The sequence below is a fragment of the Dromaius novaehollandiae genome, chromosome 4, assembly GCF_036370855.1.
Source record: "Dromaius novaehollandiae isolate bDroNov1 chromosome 4, bDroNov1.hap1, whole genome shotgun sequence".
NCBI lineage: Eukaryota > Metazoa > Chordata > Aves > Casuariiformes > Dromaiidae > Dromaius > Dromaius novaehollandiae.
This window is the reverse complement of record NC_088101.1, coordinates 77,699,002-77,717,032: the sequence shown is the minus strand read 5'-3', so window position 1 is coordinate 77,717,032 and position 18,031 is coordinate 77,699,002. Positions and strand designations below refer to the sequence as shown.

Genomic DNA, 18,031 nt, shown 5'->3' with positions numbered 1-18,031 from the left:
AAGAATTAGAAGAAATGACAAAATTGAAGAAAGTCAGGCTCGCAGTATTTAAAAACACATGCATACTCAAGCTCTTTAACTACAAGCATATTATTATATACCAATTACATGTAGAGGCAGCTATTGCTTGCTTTATTGCCTTGGTTTGTGATAAAAACAAATAGGCAAACAGCTAGTTTAAGAATTTCTGTAAGAAGCCCTCTTAGTTAAATTGTTACAGCTAAACTCTTTTAGTTTTGAGGATGAAGCTAGATTAGAGACACAATAGTTTGTAGAACTATAGAAACTTTCTATAGCCTGTTGGCCTACAGAGCGTTTTATGATCCACTTAACAGCCAAGGAGCCCAGACTATTTTAACCTCAGCTTAAACAAACACTTAAGATAAAAGCACCTTCGTGGTGATAGAGATTTTAGTCTGACATGTTAACTCTAAAATAAGTGGTCAGAACTGAGAATGATGCAAACTGATGTATCTCCATTGGTTTCAAGAGGGCAACATTGACTTTCTCCAGCTGCAAATCTGCCCCGCAAGCTTTACATGAGAAGAAAGCTGGAGGCAAATTCAGCACATGGTGAAGAGGTGGCCAGCCCGACTGTCCGGCTGGATTGCATGGTCTTCAGAGCACCTGCCATGCCCCGTAAAGCCCCAGCCTTGCTTCTCTCGCACTGCGTTGTACCTCTCCACCCTTCAACCAAAATCCCAGCCTGGTCTCCTCAAAGCACCCAGAGCTGCCTTGCTCCTGCACTGTGTGCGCAAGACTTTGCATCCCCTGGACTCTTGCAGGAGTGGCAGAGCCACTGGTGGACCCGAGGGCAGCTACCAAGTCACAGATTACTGTGTAGCAGGCTGTTGACACCTGAACCAGCACTTTTTTTTTGTCTATATATTGCCATCTGTAATTAACTGCTTCCCCTCTCTGGACAGGTATGCTCTGGAGCTCCTGGGGTGTCCATGCAACCTCTGCTTGTTTGCGGGATCTTGATCCCCCTCCCATACTTGTCCCTTGAATCCTCTGTGCTGATGTCATGCTCCTGGGTGCCCTTTTCCCACTCACATCCCTGGCCAGCTCTCCGACCTCTGCATCTGCACCCCGCAAGTGCTCCCATGCTCTGCCAGCTTCAGACCTCACCGAGGAAGCCAAACCTGCTCCTGTCGTTAAGGCCTCGGCTCGCAGCCTTGCCGTTGCTGTTTAAGATACAAATGATTGGAGTGGTGGTTTTCGTGTAATGATTTAATGATGGTCATAAAGCTTTCCTCAGAAATGGTCAAACTTGGGTTTAAGTCCTCCTCCTCCAAAGGGATATTCAAATCCACCTGTCCCTTCCCAGGCGGCAGGCAACCTCTCAGCTCTGCGTCTTGATGTTGTGCCACCATGCAGAGAGGACTCTCAGAGCTGGAGAGGAGAAGCAACTGGGAGCCTGACTGCAGCCTGCCAGCGGGGAACTCCCCTGGCCCGAGGCGGGAACAGGCATCTGGCTTTATTCCCAAGGCTGCTTACTACACTCTTTGCATTAAAAAAATAAATAAAAAATCAAAGGCAGCCTTGGAGGCAGAGTCCAAGCCCAGCAGTCCTCTCCGCGCAGGGAGAGGTCCCAACCACCTTGCCCTGGCAGCAGGCGCTATTTTCATGCTACCCCAACCGCACCTCTTCCTCCAGCCATGTCTTTAAATGAAAGCTGGTGCAGCTGCTGTTTTGCACTGGAGCCAGAGCTGTTTTGAGGAGCATTAGCTTGGGTTCATGTCTTCCTAATCCCAAGTGGGCTTTCACATGAACATGTGCTAAGAGGTTCAGCTTGGCCAAAATGGTGGGATCTTGGCACAGAGGAAGCAAAACTTGAGGTACCTAAATACCTTCTTTTGGTGAAAAAACAGATGGACTCCTAGGCATGTAATTGGTTTGTTGGAGGAGGGGAGAAGTCACAGTTCATTTAGCTTTGAGTCTTAGACCGAGAAATTGTTTCCAATTACGGTACTTTTTAGGTACCTCCACGGTTTTGAGGACCTGGCCCTAAGTGAATTAAGAGCATGTTTCATTTTGAGATGTAACTGAAGGATGCAACGGTGACTGAAGCCCCAAGTGTCCAGTTCTCTTTTGAAAATTGACTTCAGTTTCCCAGTCACTCAGAAGCTTTTGAAATTGTTACTTTTACTATCTCTATGTTCTCCTTGTGTAAAGTAGAGATAACAATACCTTCAGGACCCATCACAATTTAAAAAGATTTATGACCCTCTGAAGAACAACACACTCAGTATTGAACATTAACTTGCTAATGGAAGAGTTTGGCAGATGAGAGAACAGTCGGGAAAAATTTATGTCTGTTAGCAGATATTCAGTAATTAAAGGAGTGGGCAAGGCTGGGATCCTTTTTAAAGAGATACCTTTTGCCGGCAGTTTTAAGATGTTCAGATGGGGGTGTTTGTCATATTCTTTTGGCTTAAGGTGAGTAGCTGTCTGGACATAGGAATGAGATCATTGAAGGCTTATGGCCCATCTTAAGTCATTTATGGTGGGACTATATAGCCCAGGTAATATGTTTGTCCACACTGTTTGAAAGGCTAAACTACTTTGCAAACTAAACTAAAGCCCTCTCATCTAGACCTTTAAAAGATAAACTCGGCTAAGCACTGCTGACCTTCCTCCTCGATTGTTCCGAAATATTTCCTCTCTTCCCTCCCCACATGCTGCATTGTTCTGCCAAATTCTCTCTCTCCCAGATACGAAATTCTGCTCCGGGCCGGTGATCTGCTGCGAGGATTCCTGCATCGACTTCAAGGCTCATGGAGGATCTTCTGTTCCTAGGACAGCAGGTACCGAAGGTTTCCCTCACCCCCACTCCCCCCCAACTCAGAGACCTTAAAGTTATAAATGTGCAGCTGTGTGTGTTTCTGTGCCTCGAGTCTCAGTTCTGCTCCACCTTTGAAAAGTGGTGGGAGAGAACAGGGGAAGGGTGCTTCAGTGCGGTAAAATCGGCATGTGGAGAAGTTGCTGTGTTGCCTCCTGCTCAGCTGGAGGAGGTAGGGTCAGCCACTGTTTCTGCTCCTTGCAAGGAGCCACTTAGACAGGTTTGTTCCTTGTGGATGGAGAAGTCCCCATTAAAATGTCTGCTCTCTGTCAGTGATCTCTGATTTGGGTTTTCATAGGGTTTAACTGGTTGGTATTTTGTCCTCGAACTCATTTCTTTCTGTTGGTGTGCTGGCCCTGAGGTTGCTGGCACCTGGCCGATATCAGAGATGTTAGCTAGTCGACTGGGCGGGGTGTTATTTTAAAAAATGTTGGCTTTTGACGTTTCTTCACTGTCTTGAGTTTCCAGCGTCATTTTGTGTCTCCTGATGGACATGCCTTCTTATAACCAAGCATGAGACTGCAGCTCGCAGTCTCGGTCTCCCCACGCATTTACATACAGGATTTTCTGACAATAATATTCTTTAGAGGAGGACACAATGACTTGCTGTGTGCTGTAGGTTTAAATAAGAATCAGTAACAAGCAAAATTACCTTGTGTACGGTGGCATCCAGGCCCACCTTTGATGTTAGCAGTTTTGGATTTGTCCTAAGGTTGTGCAGAGTATCTAGGGGTATGCAGTGTATTTCTGAACGTTTGGAGGGAAGACGTAGTGCTGTTTCCGTTCCTGACACGTGATTTGCGTGTAGAGTGCTTTCCCTGGGCTCTTCTGTAAGGCTACGGCTCGTTCTTCCTTCAGCTATTCCCTTCCTCTCTTCCTCCAGGACTTATGTTGGAGCAGTTCCTATTAGAAGTCAGCCATGTAAAATTATGTGTCTGTGTTTGTATACATATGTATATGTATGTGTTCGTATACATATGTATATAAAATAGATATAAAATAGGCAGCAGCACAGATTTTGGCTCTCTGACAATAATTAACACTAATCAAATGTGTATGAAAACCTTATTTACAGGATTTATGTACTGTCTTACTGCAGTTTCATAAAGAGTTGAGCATTTGGGAATGAAATAGTTGATCTTTATGAATGTTTCTGGGTGCAGTGCAGTGTAAATATTACATTAATAATTTTCTAAAACAAAGCTGATCTTTCTTTCCCATATTGTAGCACATAGAAAGTAGTGGGAAACATCAGAATTACCTTAAAATTGAACGAGATTCCAGAAATCTTAAGACCGATAACTCATAACACCCATAATACTTTAAATACGTAGACAGGAATTTACATGTGATACCTGCCTGAAGGAGCTCCCATTTGTAAGATAAAACAACGTAGACAGGCAGAGTAGAATAGAATACAATAATATTTCTAAAATACTTACAGCAATGAGATATAGAAATACTCGTAATAGTTGTCATGACCAGGGTTCCCATTTTCCTTATGCCTCACAGCAGAGGACTCCTCAGAAGAAAGTTGAAAATGTGTATTTTTTCTCTCAAGCCAAACATTAGAAAGGATATATCTGATTCCCTCTGCTTTCAGGACCATGAATCCCTGCCATTTTATTAACGGATAAACCATCTGGTTCTCACACATCAAGGGGTATTTTCTGTTATTTCAAAACCTCTTTGGACTTTTCTTTTGGCTTTCATCTCTGCTTAAATGACTTCTTAGCCCTGCAAAACATTGCCAAAAAGAAAAAAAAAGTTAATTTTTTAGTTGCGGGGTCTGCCATGACCCAACATTACAGCTTTTACCCGGAGGCTGGTGGAAGTCTGGATGTCAGTTATACTTATCTGAGAGCTTATGTACAATACCCAGAGAGGCCCTGTGCAGATCAGAGGTCAGGAAAGGAACTGCACGCTGGTCGCTAAAGAATTTGGCTATTGGGGGTTGTACCAGGGAGCAACACGAGCGCTGGTAGCACTCGTGTTTGGATGGGCTGTAGATCTTAGGAGGCAGAGAAGATTAGGGAGTTTGTCAGGAATATTTCGTGTAACGTGGAGCAGCACTTGTCAGACTTGCTGTTTGTTTTTAGAAAGGCAGGATGATATTTTGGAAAATGCTTGTTATTGTGGTTTTCCCTAGGCCAGCTCTTACAGCTGGAAAACACAGGCAAGCGTCTCTCTTGTCTCCCATTTGTTGGGGATGCACCAAGTCCCTGTTTCCCAGATGTGTGTTCGACCGTCCAGCCACTCTGACGCGTGTCTTCAGTGGTCCCGCCAGATCTGCACTTCGCGGAAGGTCTTCCTAATGTATTCACAAAAAGCAATAAGATACTCTGTAAGAGGCCTCAAGGAATGATTAGTTTAATCTTCAATTAGTTCCCACTGAGATTTGATGAGAAATCATTTGAAAAGGTGTGCATGAGGTTTAATATAACCTGCCTGTCCAGTTGTCATGAAGCACAGTGTGCGCAGGGAAAGATGTTGCCAATGGAGAAAATCACAACATTAGGGCTGAATATTTTTGGATCACACTTTCTGCTGCCTCAGCTGCTCATTTTTTGGTCTGCTTGAGTGGCTTCAGCCACTGAGATGTCGCTACAGGGGATTAAAGACAATGTGGGGCAAGAGCCAGCACGAGCAGTAAGTTCAAGCATGTAGATCACCACTGTTAGGTTAAAGTTGGAGTATATTAAAAAAAGAATACTTTCTTTTATGTTGCTAGTGAGATCCTCACAAGAAGCAGTTATACCTCTTGGTCTGCCCTTATCTGGGAAGTTTTGTGGATTGGGCTGTTGAGCTCTTTATAAATCCCTGGCAAAATAAAAGGTAAAACCAGCCAGTCCAAGTAGTTTTTACAATACCCTTTTACAGTAAGGTGAGCGAGGTGGTGGGGGCAGCAGGGACTGACTTCCTTAAGTCCTTTGGCTTGGGTGGTTGCTTGCAGCAAACAGTTGCACAAGAGTGCCTCCCTTGGGAAACACACTGCTGCTTTCTGTTTGCGCAGCAAATGAAAAACACTGGCCACTTTTATAATTTGAGAGAATGAGATACTGTGATGTGAACTGGCTTGTTTTTTTATAAATTGTTTAGTCTTGTGTCTCTGCAATCAGATGGCGGTTCCTTATTGTTTTGTTTAAAAAAGTCTCCGGCCCTACAGTCATTAAAGCTATTTTATATAACCAAAAAATCACAAACTTCTGAGCAGTTAAAGATTTGCTTATGACCATGGGAATCCAAAAAGCTTCCTGTGGCTATACAGAAATCTGTCAATTGAACTTTCAGGCGTAAAACAAAAAAAGAATTCCCTAGCGTCATTCATACCTGCCACAGACTCCCTCGGCACGACTCCTTTGTACTTGCATCTTCACTCCAGATGTCTCTTACCTCTGTGCTGTCTTAGGTCCCATATATTTTAGGTTCTCCCCCTCAAATCATCTAGGTTAGGTTTCTTGTTTATGCTGAGCATGCCCAGCTCCCCTGGAGTTCAGCTGGAAATGGGGAGGCAGCCCCCAGTCTATTCCAGTTACTCAGCCTTGCTCGGCTGCTGGAGGCAGCTGCCCCCATAGCTTTGCTGCCGTAACGAACTGTGCGAGTGCTCCCTAATCTGCTCCAGGCAAACCCAATCCAGTTAATCTATAATTTAAAATAATCTTGTTGCTTCACCTGAGTGATCTTTTCAGCAGAGGAAGGACAGCAGGTACTTTGTCACTACTTTTGGCGGTATCCGTTTTGCTTATCTCCAGATCTGGATGCCCAACTTGCAGTGTTCACGGTGTATTCTGTGCTTTGTACTTCCATCTAGTTTGACAAGCAAACTGTGTGTGTGTGCTCAGATCTATACTTTTGCAGGGCACATCCCCCGGTTTACAAGGCTAAATGCTGTGCTGAATGAAAAACAGCAGGGAGAACTTTAAAATCCCTGGCGGTATTTGACAGCTGGTGTTGGATGTAGGAAAGTTTGCATCCAGAAGTGGTTTGTGGGTGTGCGTTAGTTCAGGAGGATTTATGGAAGGAGACAGACGGACTTCCTCAAACTTGAGGCAGAAAGACTGGCCAGAATACTCCTGTGTGCAACTGCTTGCCGGTATTTCTTTGATCTACGGGCTGATGGGTTTGCTGGCAGCATTTCACCGAGGCCAAAGGCGGAAGCAAGCATACGCTCCTTTGTTTAGTGATAGCCGAAACAATAGAAGCTAATGCCCAGATCGGAGGAGCACGTTAAGGCTGGAATATAAACTGAGCCCTGGTGCCTGGGGATGGATTGGGCTGTAGCTGTGTATGATAAACAGCAGAGAGCCCTGGAGAGAAAACAGCTGGAGAAAGCCCAGAGTCAACGGGGAGCATGAGAGCGCTTGCAGGACAGGCCGGCGGCGAGACGAGAAGCGGCTTCCCCAGCGGGACACAGGCTGCGGAGGTGAGCGTGGGCTCGTGGGGGGATGGGGATGTCTCCTCCTGGCCAGCCCACAGACCTTCAGGGAGCAGGGCTTCATGCGTGCTGGGAGCGAAGAGGAATCTCCCAGAGAAAGCAGCTGGTTTGAATGCCTTCTCCTAATGGCGCAGCGTGCAAGACCTGGCAAACCACCTGGGCTGAAAGGTGCAACATTATACGGACATCGCAATAAACTCTTCTACCTTGAGGTGGCTTGTTGTCCTGCCTTCACGAGGTGTGAGAGGTAACATGTAGGCTTCTGGTATCACGTGTGCCTTGGAGGTGTAACTCGGTGTGTCAGGGGCTGAAGAATTTGCGTGAATCATCTGCAAGAAGGCAAAAGTTGCCCTCTGAGAGGGAAGCGTTGGTGAATAGAGGCCGTGCAGGACTTCACGGGCTGAATCGCTGCATGGCCTTTGCGGAAGGACATGGAAACATGTGCTTCTACCAGAAACCTGGGCGTTTTGGCTGAGGATAATAGCTTTTACACATAGCCCTGATAGGGGTACTAAACTCTCCTGAAATGCTTTGAGTGTGGCTTTGGAAGTAAAGTCCCAAGGATAAAGGCCAACCGATGCCTCCGGTTTGGTCCCCTGAATGCCATACCCTTTCCCCTTGCAAGCACGCGGAGATCTTTTGAGATGACTGAGTTGCCTGGCAGCCTGGTCCAGAAATGGCAGTTACCTCTCGTACGGTCTCAATTTCCATTAGCAGCCGCTTGAGCTGATAAGCTAGCTGGCAATCGCAGTGGTGAATTTGGTTTTATTTATCTTTTTGGCAGCTCTCAGCTCAGGCAGTCTTTTATCAGCACTGTCTGAACTTCACAGGTTGAAACGCTCTTCTGGAATTTCCATTCCTGAAGCCGTCTTGCAGAAATACCCAAAGCACCATTTACATCTCAGGTTTTGAATCTTTTATGAACTAATATGGAAGTCTCCTGTGCCCTAAATATTTTATCTGAAATAGTTTTTAATCTTGGAAATTTCCCTCTGTGGGGCTGAACAAAGGTCTGTGAGGGGAGAAAAGCTTGCCGCGAGGTGCAGCCTGGGGTCTCTCGGCAGAAACGCAGCGCCGGAGCTGGAGAAGCTCCCGTGCTTCTCCACTTGGCAGACAACTTCGTTGTTACGGTTTTTTATTTTCAAGAACCTGTGGCTGATTAAACTGCGGAACAGCAGGGCCTAATCCCACCGCTGTCTCCTGTGGCGATGGAGCCTGGGCAAGACTCCCCTGAGCACGTTCGTGTAATTGCCGGTCTCCCGTGGAGCGGGGCTGCAGGCCGGAGGGCACGGCGCGGCGCGGGGCTGCCAGCCTCCCGCGCTCCCTCAGCTTCCCTCGCAGCTCTTGGCGGGGAGTCAGGGAGACAGCGCGCGGATGCAAACAGCTGCTAGGTGGATTTAGCTGACTGCCAAGCTAGTAGCAAACTCCGAGCAGAAAGGCTGGGGTTCTGGCAGGGAACCGCCAGCGACTCGCTCCGCAGTCTCTCCGAAGCCAGTGGTTGCTGGAAGAGGGCCCAAACCACTCTCCGTGCTGGAAGAAGAGCAAGCTAGAACCCATTTGCTCAACACAGCCCTAATTCTTGCTACCAAAACCATGCAAAACCTCACTTAGCCCTGCACGAGTTCCCGGCTCCCTGTGCTTGGCCCCGCGTCACTGGTTGGAGCCTGGGGGCTGACTTCTCCCTAATGGGTTGATAACCTCCTTGAAGTATTTATTTAAATGTTGCTACCTTCGGTGCTTCTGTTAGCAAGGGATTACCGTGGCGGCGTTAATTCGGGCTGGGGCAGAAACCAGACGAAGTGGAGCAGGCCCTTGGGCAAAGCTACTGCCGTGATGGGCTTTTTTGTGACACGCCTGTGTTTTCTGCCCTGCTGAGCCAGAGCCATGGTGCTCGGCACAGCGCAGAGTACAGACTACGGGACAAGAGGGATCTTTTCTTTTTTTAAAATCTCTCAAATTCAGACTGGTTTAAATCATGCTCTATATCTAAACTGAACTGTTTAGAACAGATTCTCAGATGAATTCTTCTGAAAGAGAAATATTTGCATAGCATTTTAGGAGCAGAACTAGACACCTTCCAGCACGTAGCATGTGAAAATCCACTAAAAACAAAACATGGGCAGCAGAACTTACCGACTAACCTCCAAAGTAGGCAGGACCAAAATTGGTTCTTTCAGGTGGGATTCAGGAAACCGTTAGTTGGGAACTGACTGATTTTCATTGCAATCTTATCTGTTGCTTGCTTTTTGGAAGAAGAATATAGCTGATGCTACATACCATGTGATGGCTCCATATGCTAAGGACTTGCAAATGATTTGTTAAGAGTAAGCAAATCTCAGAAATGCTCTGTTCACTGTAAATTGAACTGGGAGCAAGACACACACATGACTGATGTCTTTGCTCTCTCTGCTGTTTATCTAAATTTTTAAGAATAATGCCTGTCTTTCCCTGTAGCTATGAAAGCTTAGGAACATGTGTAACTAAAAGTCCATCTGGTCCAATGTCTGTCACTGTATATTGTAAGTGCCAGATGTTTTGGAAGCGGGTATTTGTGGTATACAGCCTGGATATAATAGATTTTTTTTCCCCTAATACGATAAGTTACGGTCTAAATCATAAATGTTTGTGTGTCTGCACAAAAACAAACAAACAAACAAACAAAAAAACCCTTAGTACTGTAATTATTAATCTAATTATTATCAACCTACAAGTATATACCTCAGTGGTTTCTCCAAACAGTGAATTCCCTGGGTTCTCTCTTCAGTCTATAAATTTCCCCTTCTGAAGGCCCACATAATTCCTGTTCTTTGCTGCATTTGCACTAATGCCTCCCTTGTTCTGTGTGGTCTGATAATGAAAACTCTGTGGTTGTCCAGGTTATCCCGTGTCCCGGCTTCTCTGCATTCACCTCGCTGCCGCTCACCATTCTTCTCTCTCAGACTGACTCTGTGTGAAGCTGGCTTCCATGGTTACTACTAAAAAAGGCAATGGAGATATTTTTGGTCAGAATCTGCCAGTTCAGCAAGATCAAAATGTTTTGGGAAAACGTTCCGATTACAATGAAATCCAAGCAGGATGCTGCCCACCAAGTGGAAAACAGGGCAATCTGTATGGCTTCCTCCTAACTCACCTGCAGCTTCGCAGACCACCTTGGTTGCCTGGCCCAACAGGCAGGGAAACCCCCAGACAGAGAGCCCTGAAGCAGCAAATCCGCATGGAAATGTTCATTTTCTTGTTCTTTTGTTCTAAATTAGAAATATCAAAATATTCTCTGCAAAGCAGAGTTGTCTTTCTCTGCCCAGCACTAGCTTTCTCCAGAGTATCCATTCTGTTGTCAGACCTCTTTGCAGGTGCTAAACCTCTATTTTAGGCATATATAAAAGCTGTTCAGCCACGTGATTGGCTCTGCTCAGCAATTATATTGCTGTCACTTGTCCCTCCTGGTCTATCCTGGTCCCAGTCTTTTGTTTCCCTTGTGTCATGTCCATGTTAGATTGTAGACCCTGTGACAAAAGGGGCTCTGGGTTTTTTGTATACCATGAGACATCTACTATACTTCCTCGGCCTGAATAATGTTTATTATCCCGCTTCCATAAAGCGTCCCCTTCACCTTTTAGCTTGCACAGTTTCTTTGCTTCCCATGTGAACGGCATTGTACCGTTCCTCTGTTGAGCTCCCCTCCAGGGTGCCGGTACTGCATGAGTTACCTGGCGTGGTTTGTGTGCAGCTTTGCAACGCTGACCCGAAGACTTCGCCTTCACCACCCTTATGTTTTTCTTAAGCTTCTATCAGCCCCCCAAACGCTGAACCCCAGCGAGACCGGCTGCCCGAAAGGGAACGGGGAGCTTAGGAGCATTCCTGGAGCTGACTCTGCCCTCTGCAGTGCTATTCCTTATCCTCGGGCGATCTCCTGGTTTCCAGCTGTTTTCCTGCTGTGAGCCTACTCTTTAATGGAGGTGAGAAGAAGGTGTCGTCTTCTCCTCCGTCGCCTGTCCCTGCCTGCATCCTCTGGCCAAGTTTTTCAGCAGCAGTGGAAATGTATTTCTTCTCTCATTACTTTTATTCCTTGTTGCAAATTGCATTGTGCAGCAATTAGAGACACTAAAAACATCTTAAATAATTTGTTAGAAAGTGGGCATATTAGCCTAGCGGACAGTAAAATGTGGGAAGGAGCCAGCCGCCTGACATAAGCAAGCAGCTTTTATGGACTTAAAACGTAGTATCCCACTGCCATGCAAAAAACAAATGCCTTTGTTCTTAACACATACTTGCAGCCTTTTGAACCGAGTTATCAAGGTGTGTGTGTGTAGGCGTGTGTGCACACCAAGGATGAAAAACCAGAGGATGAGCATATGCTCAGCAGTGACTATCCTCTTTTAACACTATCCATGTGTGTTACATTCCTGGTGGGGCAGACTGGAGGATTTCAGGGAGCAGCGACCAGCCTGTGCCTTGGATACCCTTGCTTTCAACAACTTGCCCAAGCAGCTTTCTTTTGGCTTGTTTGTAATCGAGACATTATAGGACTGAAGTACCCACGGACAGCCTACTTTGGAGAGCTGCACCTCTGTCTTTGAGGGGTGCGTGTACTCCATCTCTGGTAGCCCTCCAGCTGGGACCTCCTCCTCCTGAGGTCAGTGCCCAGAGTCTCTGTGCCTCAAATGGTGTTTGCTACCAACTGGCATCAGACCATAAAGTCTTGTCTGAGGACTTGTATGGACCAAATTGAGTGTACTTCTGTATCTGAAACCCAGATGGACAGCTACCTGTGTGTCATTACCTCTCTATAGTAGCTGTCAGTTTGGACTTCAGAAATGGAAGTATGTTTAGAAGATACAAAAGTTTCTTGCATCTTAATGGAATAAATTCTAATTAGTGGAGGAGGGGCTACCTGACTTATTCTACCCAAATCCATAACAATGGGATCAGGCCTGCTCTCATGTAATCACACTTTAATGACTTAAAGTTTGTTGGTTGAACTCTGGTAACTATAGCTGTCATCTCAGGGATTAACCCCTTACCTTAAAACTTGGTGAAAGGAAGTTCTACGTAGCTTTAGCCCACACTTGCAAAGCTGGAGACCATTTATGCAGTCAGTTATCACAAATCACGTGAAGTACAGTCAACACGTGTTATTTGAGTTTTTCAAACTCTGTGATAGAAACTTCTACAGGCCAACCAGGTTAGATCCACCTCTGCAAATGAGAAACCCTTCTGCCCAGCTTAGGGCTGTGCCTGTGGCATGTTATCTTTAGAGATCCCCCTGAAAGGTGGAACAGCTGTGAGAGCTGCTACTCAAGCTGGTGTGTAATGGCTGCAAGAAAGGTAAGCTGTTTAGAGAGATGATGCAACGAACGGATTCGCACCGCTCCGTGCTCGCAGGCACAGGAGTGGCAGTGAAAGGAAATGCAGGAATGAAATCCTTGAATCCGCTGAGGTCTGCGTGCGCAGGAATATCTTCCAGACTCGCCGCTGCAGCATGGATCAGAGGAGGGGACCGAGGTGAACTGGAGAGCCGAGAAGGGGAGCTTGCTGCTACAGAGGGAAGCTGTCTCTATAAAGATGTCTCAGGAGCTCTGCTGTGTCTTTCAGCAAACCAAGGCCATGGTTTCCAAGAGAAGTAACTTCCTCTTTGAGGAGAACAGTAACTTTTTCAGTTGTTCTGCTCCTGCCGGGTACTCAGTGCGGAGGACACTGGTGCCAGAGGACCCCACCGTGAGAGCAGGCGGCAGAACGAAGCGCTGCGGGTATTGGTGCAAAGTGCGTCAGTGCTGTGGGTCTGGCAGAGGCACCGAGTCGTGCCGGTGGTTATTCTGGTGGTTTGGTGACCAGCCAGTCTTCAGACAAATGGTGACTCTTATCTGACCGGTGTACTGAACTCGCCTCTGGCTCGAGAGGCGAGATGAGGAGAAAATCACTAAAGGAACATCTCTTCTGAAGGATGGTTCAGAGGAGCGGACCTCCGCTGGCCCCAGGGGTGCCCTTCCGGCAGAGATCAGCGGTCCCTTCACGGACAGTCTGGAGAGCCAGAGGGTTTTGGTTTTTTCTTTTTTTTTTTCTTTTTTCCTTCCCTTACCCCGGCTTTTGGGGAAGACTGCAAGGAGGATTTTGGGGTAGGAAAGCTGGATGCTCGGTTTCCTCCATTTCAACTCTGCATAGGGAAGCAGTCGCTTTATCAACCAACATGCACTCCAGCAAGGCAGAGGGAGGCATGTGGAGTCTCTATAACTAATATCAATGACTTTCTCAGAGGAGGGGACAAAACTTGAGTCCTGGAGACTTAGATTCCCTTCTGGTGCTGAGGGGAGGAGAAGAAGGGAGGTATTATTGGAAAACATTTTTTTTTTTTGTAAACAGATGTTAAATAGCACTATACCACTATATCAGTCTGTTGATTATACTAATAGAAAACAGCGTATAGAGAAGTAGTAGAGATGCATGTTATACAGAGAAACAGCCGCCTCCCTTCTGCCGTGTACAGAGTTTGCATCCGGGGGCCAGGCATGGTCCCAGCAGATGATGCTGTGCAAAAGAGGCAGTCGCACATATGCAAGGCATATGTGGGTGAAAAGTGGAATATTTGTGGACCATCAGAGAAAAAAAAATTGTTGTAGTCAGCCAGGGTCTCTTCCACCCTGCCCTTATCTGTGCTAGCTCTAATGTTTGAAGTGGGAATAAAAATTCTTTAAAGCAGAGATCATACTTACCTTTGGTTTTTCTTTTTTGCTCCATATATATAGGTTATATATGTAGTTATAACCATAACCATATATATAGGTTATATATGTTTCAGCAGTGTTAATCAACATTTTCAGAACCCAGGTGGATTAAAGTCTGGAGGGGAAAAGCAATCCTCTAATGGATTACTAAAGTTCAAAAAGTGGGCTAGGCTTTGGAATAAGATACATTGGGTTTGGTCTCAAATCTGGACTGTAGCAAGAGGCTGGTGGCCTTTTTTTCTAAGCCACTGTATTACTTCTTTAAATTTGTCCTAGTCATCCCCTGTCACTGGCTACAAATGCAGTCAACAATTTGGTATGTTTTTATTAATATAGCTGCACGGAGCCCAAGGTTAAGTGATGGGTATTTCAAAACAAAACAAAACAATAAATTAATAAAATGAACCTGTCACCAGCTGATCCTCTTCTGACCACCATCTGTCCCCTGGTCATGTGATGTCTCCCAGCTGGCCACCCAAGAGACAAGCCATGCGAGATCATCATGACAACATATGCTGCTATTTACACATTTTTAAAGGTAATAGTTGCTAGGCTGTTGTATTAGTAGTTAGAAGTAGTTAGTTGGAAGCCTTTAATTTTTTTTTTTTTTTTAAAGGGAGCCAGTGACTCAGCAGGTATATTTCTAACAGAAACATGTTCAGGGCTAGATCACTGGAAGCTCCTATGCACACTATATCTGATTCCCCCCTGCTCCCCCCCACCCCCACTTATGCTATGGTGCATTTTTGTGCCATTTGTAATAAACAATAGGATAAATAAAATGGAAAGAAGGCAATGAGACTACAGATTTTATTAGGGTACCTTTTAGGAACATTATGTGCTCTCTTTGCCATCTCCAGGATGCAAACCAAGCTGTGCATTTTTAAACTATTGTTAAGATCAAGGATGTGGTTATGAGAAGACTTACAATTTATAGGATACTTAAGCATTAAGGATTGAGGCACAGAACATTTCCTGGGGATTAACGACTGACTGGGTGAGCCTCAGGCCATTAACCCCTGCCTGTCATTAATCTTCAGGAAATGCCCTGCAGTGAGGTCGTTATTGCTGTTATATGCTGAAACAGAAAATAATAATAAAAAAAGGTCCGTGTTTTATTTATTTATTTTTTTACATAACACAGTTGTATCTGGAATGTGGAGAATTAACATCTCTCTCTTTCGCGGGTCGTGCTGCCTGAATTAATGCATAGCATGCATCTCCCCGTTTTGTGGACGGTTATTGTGAGCTCGTGTGAATGGAAGTGGGGGCAGGATTTGGCCCACTGTTTGTGTTGCACAATTTAAGGTGATGAATAAGCGGTGCCTCTCTGGTATGACTGCTGGCAGAATTTAGCCCTATAGAGAAAGCAGCTCAAAATGCTTGTTTTACAGCAAAGCAGTTTATTCACAGTTCTAAGCATCTTGCAGCCTTTTTTAACTCGTTGAATAATCCTTTTAGGTTCCCCATAAAGCAGGTGAAATGCTTCTGCTGCAGTCCTAAGGCAGAACACAGGCTGCATAAATAGCATCTAAATTACTAGGAATACAAAATACACATACAGTAATACATACCTACAAAGGCAAATTCATACTGACAGGACTGCAGTATGTGCTTATCAGCAGCAAAACATCTCAGGGAAAAAAAAAAGGCTTTATATTAAAATTGCATATGCATTTCTATATATATTTAAACACTTAAATACTGTGTTGTGCATGTTCTTAAAAACAGATGCAGGCACCTTTTTAATGAGACTGCCTGCTTAAACATTTATTAGGTTACAGATATATAGTTTTCATAAAGCTGGCTGAAGCTTTTTGCAGAATATCTTTGCAAAAAGCGTTTTTTTTGTGTACACGGCCTCAGTCCTTGCAACCTCCTAGAGAGTCTGTCAAGGCGCAACTTAAAAGCTCGTTCAGGCGACCATGACCCCCTGCTAGCAGATTGTCTGCCTAAAAGGTAAGGGAAAGCTAAAAAGAAGTAGAAACTTAAAAGTAGCTTCTCAAAGGCTGCATAGATCTTTTTTTTGTTAAACCTAAAGTGTTTAAAAGCTTTAATATTGATGGCCTGTCAACTTTGTCCTGATTCTTTGGCTTTCAGTTAAAAGGTTTTTGTTGTTGTAGCTTATGCAGTTGCTCTGTTGCTATGGAAACGTGACATCAAAATGACGTTTCTCTGTTTAAAAGCTTTTAACTAAATTCCTGCCTGTCAGATGTAGGCCCCATTTTGTGCACTCAAGCTTCAAGCTGTTGCAAAAAGGTTTCATATGTTCTCTTGTCATTCAAATTCTTTATCCACATATGCATGTCTTGCACTACAAAAACCTAAACTAAAAACTCAATCTATATTAAGTGTCCTCTTTTAAAACCCTTTTAGGTCAGTCAGCAATGGCTGCAGCAGAAATTCCCAGTTACATTGTTTCTTCTCAGACTGAGAAACACAGAAGGGCCAGAAACTGGACTGATGCAGAAATGAGAGGTTTAATGCTGGTTTGGGAAGAATTTTTTGATGAACTGAAACAAACTAAAAGGAATGCCAAAGTTTATGAGAAAATGGCTAACAAACTCTTTGAAATGACTGGAGAAATTCGCCACGGAGAGGAAATAAAGATAAAAATTACAAATATGACATTCCAGTACAGGTAAGCTTCAGTTAATTCTTTTTCTTTTAAGAGATTTTAGCAGGGACAACGCAGTGATATTTGCCTTTCAGAAAGAAGTCTCCTACAGGAAATCTATAGATAAAAGATTAAAGATTGTTCATATCGCTTTTAAAATTCTCTCTTGCCAGTGCTGTTACGTCATTGTTAATTTTTTCCCCATTTAATTTCAAACTCTGGGACAACTTTGTTTCGTTATAATTAACTAGCATTGTTATGAAGTAGAGGGATGGGAATGTATTTAGTGGTAAAACCGATTTTGTTTTCTTTTTTTTTTTCCTCCTTTCTGCTGAGGGGACTGATTGTGTGAGCTTGGCAGCAGTTCCTTGCAGTGAAACTACTGCAGTTTGAAGTGGCCAGTTAGAATCAGGCTTACGAGGAAAAGTTAAAAAATGCAAAATAATTTATTTGGGAATGAAGTTCCTCGATTTTCGGCTTTGTGAGTTTGAAGGGTTACACTTTGCAGGGCCAAGAATAATTGAATGTCTTATTGCTGAGTGACACACATTGCTATAATTATAAGCAGCAGCAGCGAAAGAACTATTATATCTGCAGAGAGAGAATCAATGTGCACTGTCAATACTGCTCCCAAAGAGTTGGGGGGAGGGCGGAGGTGGCTACAAGGCGATGATAAAGAGCAGGCAGTGTCAGTCAGGAGGGGAAGTTGGCTTTAGAAAACGTGAGACATTTGTGCATGTGTTGTTTGCGGCGGCGGGGGGGGGGGGATTAGAACTTAACAGAAATATTTGCATATCTCCTTCCCCCCCCCCCCTTTTTTTTTAATTCTTATCTCTGTGAGACACAAACTGCCTCACACTGGAAATCCTGAGTGGTGATTTTAGCTATGTGCTTGTAATGCAAGAAAATCAAATATGTGACTCTTTTATTTAATCTCTCCTCAAAGCTCGTATTAATAATAAAAAAGGTTATTACAGCAGGCAACCATGTTAAAACTGCTTGCTTTTCTGTAAGGCACCCTCACTGTGTTTAATGCAGACTCTACTCATCAAATGGAAAACTAGGGGAAATCCTGTAAACCCCTTAACTTTGAATGTCCTCCTTCTACATTTGTAAGATCCACCAGCATAATCTTTAAGATCATTTTCCATAATATTAAACTTGATATTTTGTATCAAAGGCTAATGTCTTCAAAATGTTATGCTAACCCTGCTGTAATCCTTACAATTTTCTTTATGGCAACTGTAGATGAGAGAGCTGCAAGTAAGATAATTTTTCGTGCCCAGCATCACCCCGCAATTCACACTGGGATCCAGCATTACAACTCGGGAGCTCTTGGCTGCCAGGCCTCAGCTTAGTCTGCTAAATCTGCAGTCCTCGCTAGTGGGAAACACATCTCCTGGCACCGAGATTTT

At 44.6% G+C, this 18,031-nt stretch overlaps 1 protein-coding gene across 5 annotated transcripts in view; it reads left to right on the top strand.

Moving 5' to 3' along the window:
* Nucleotides 1-18,031, top strand: part of MSANTD1 (Myb/SANT DNA binding domain containing 1) — a 46,130-nt gene that overhangs the window by 10,213 nt on the left and 17,886 nt on the right. For 2 of the 5 annotated variants that reach the window (XM_026122074.2, XM_026122075.2), the window contains exons 2-3: nucleotides 2,718-2,810; nucleotides 16,376-16,640. In XM_026122074.2, coding sequence (XP_025977859.1) covers nucleotides 2,718-2,810; nucleotides 16,376-16,640 — 358 coding nt within the window. Of the gene's footprint in view, nucleotides 1-2,717; nucleotides 2,811-6,907; nucleotides 7,269-14,415; nucleotides 14,538-16,214; nucleotides 16,259-16,375; nucleotides 16,641-18,031 lie in introns of those variants that run through there. The other 3 variants (XM_026122077.2, XM_026122073.2, XM_026122078.2) reach the window with 3 other exon arrangements.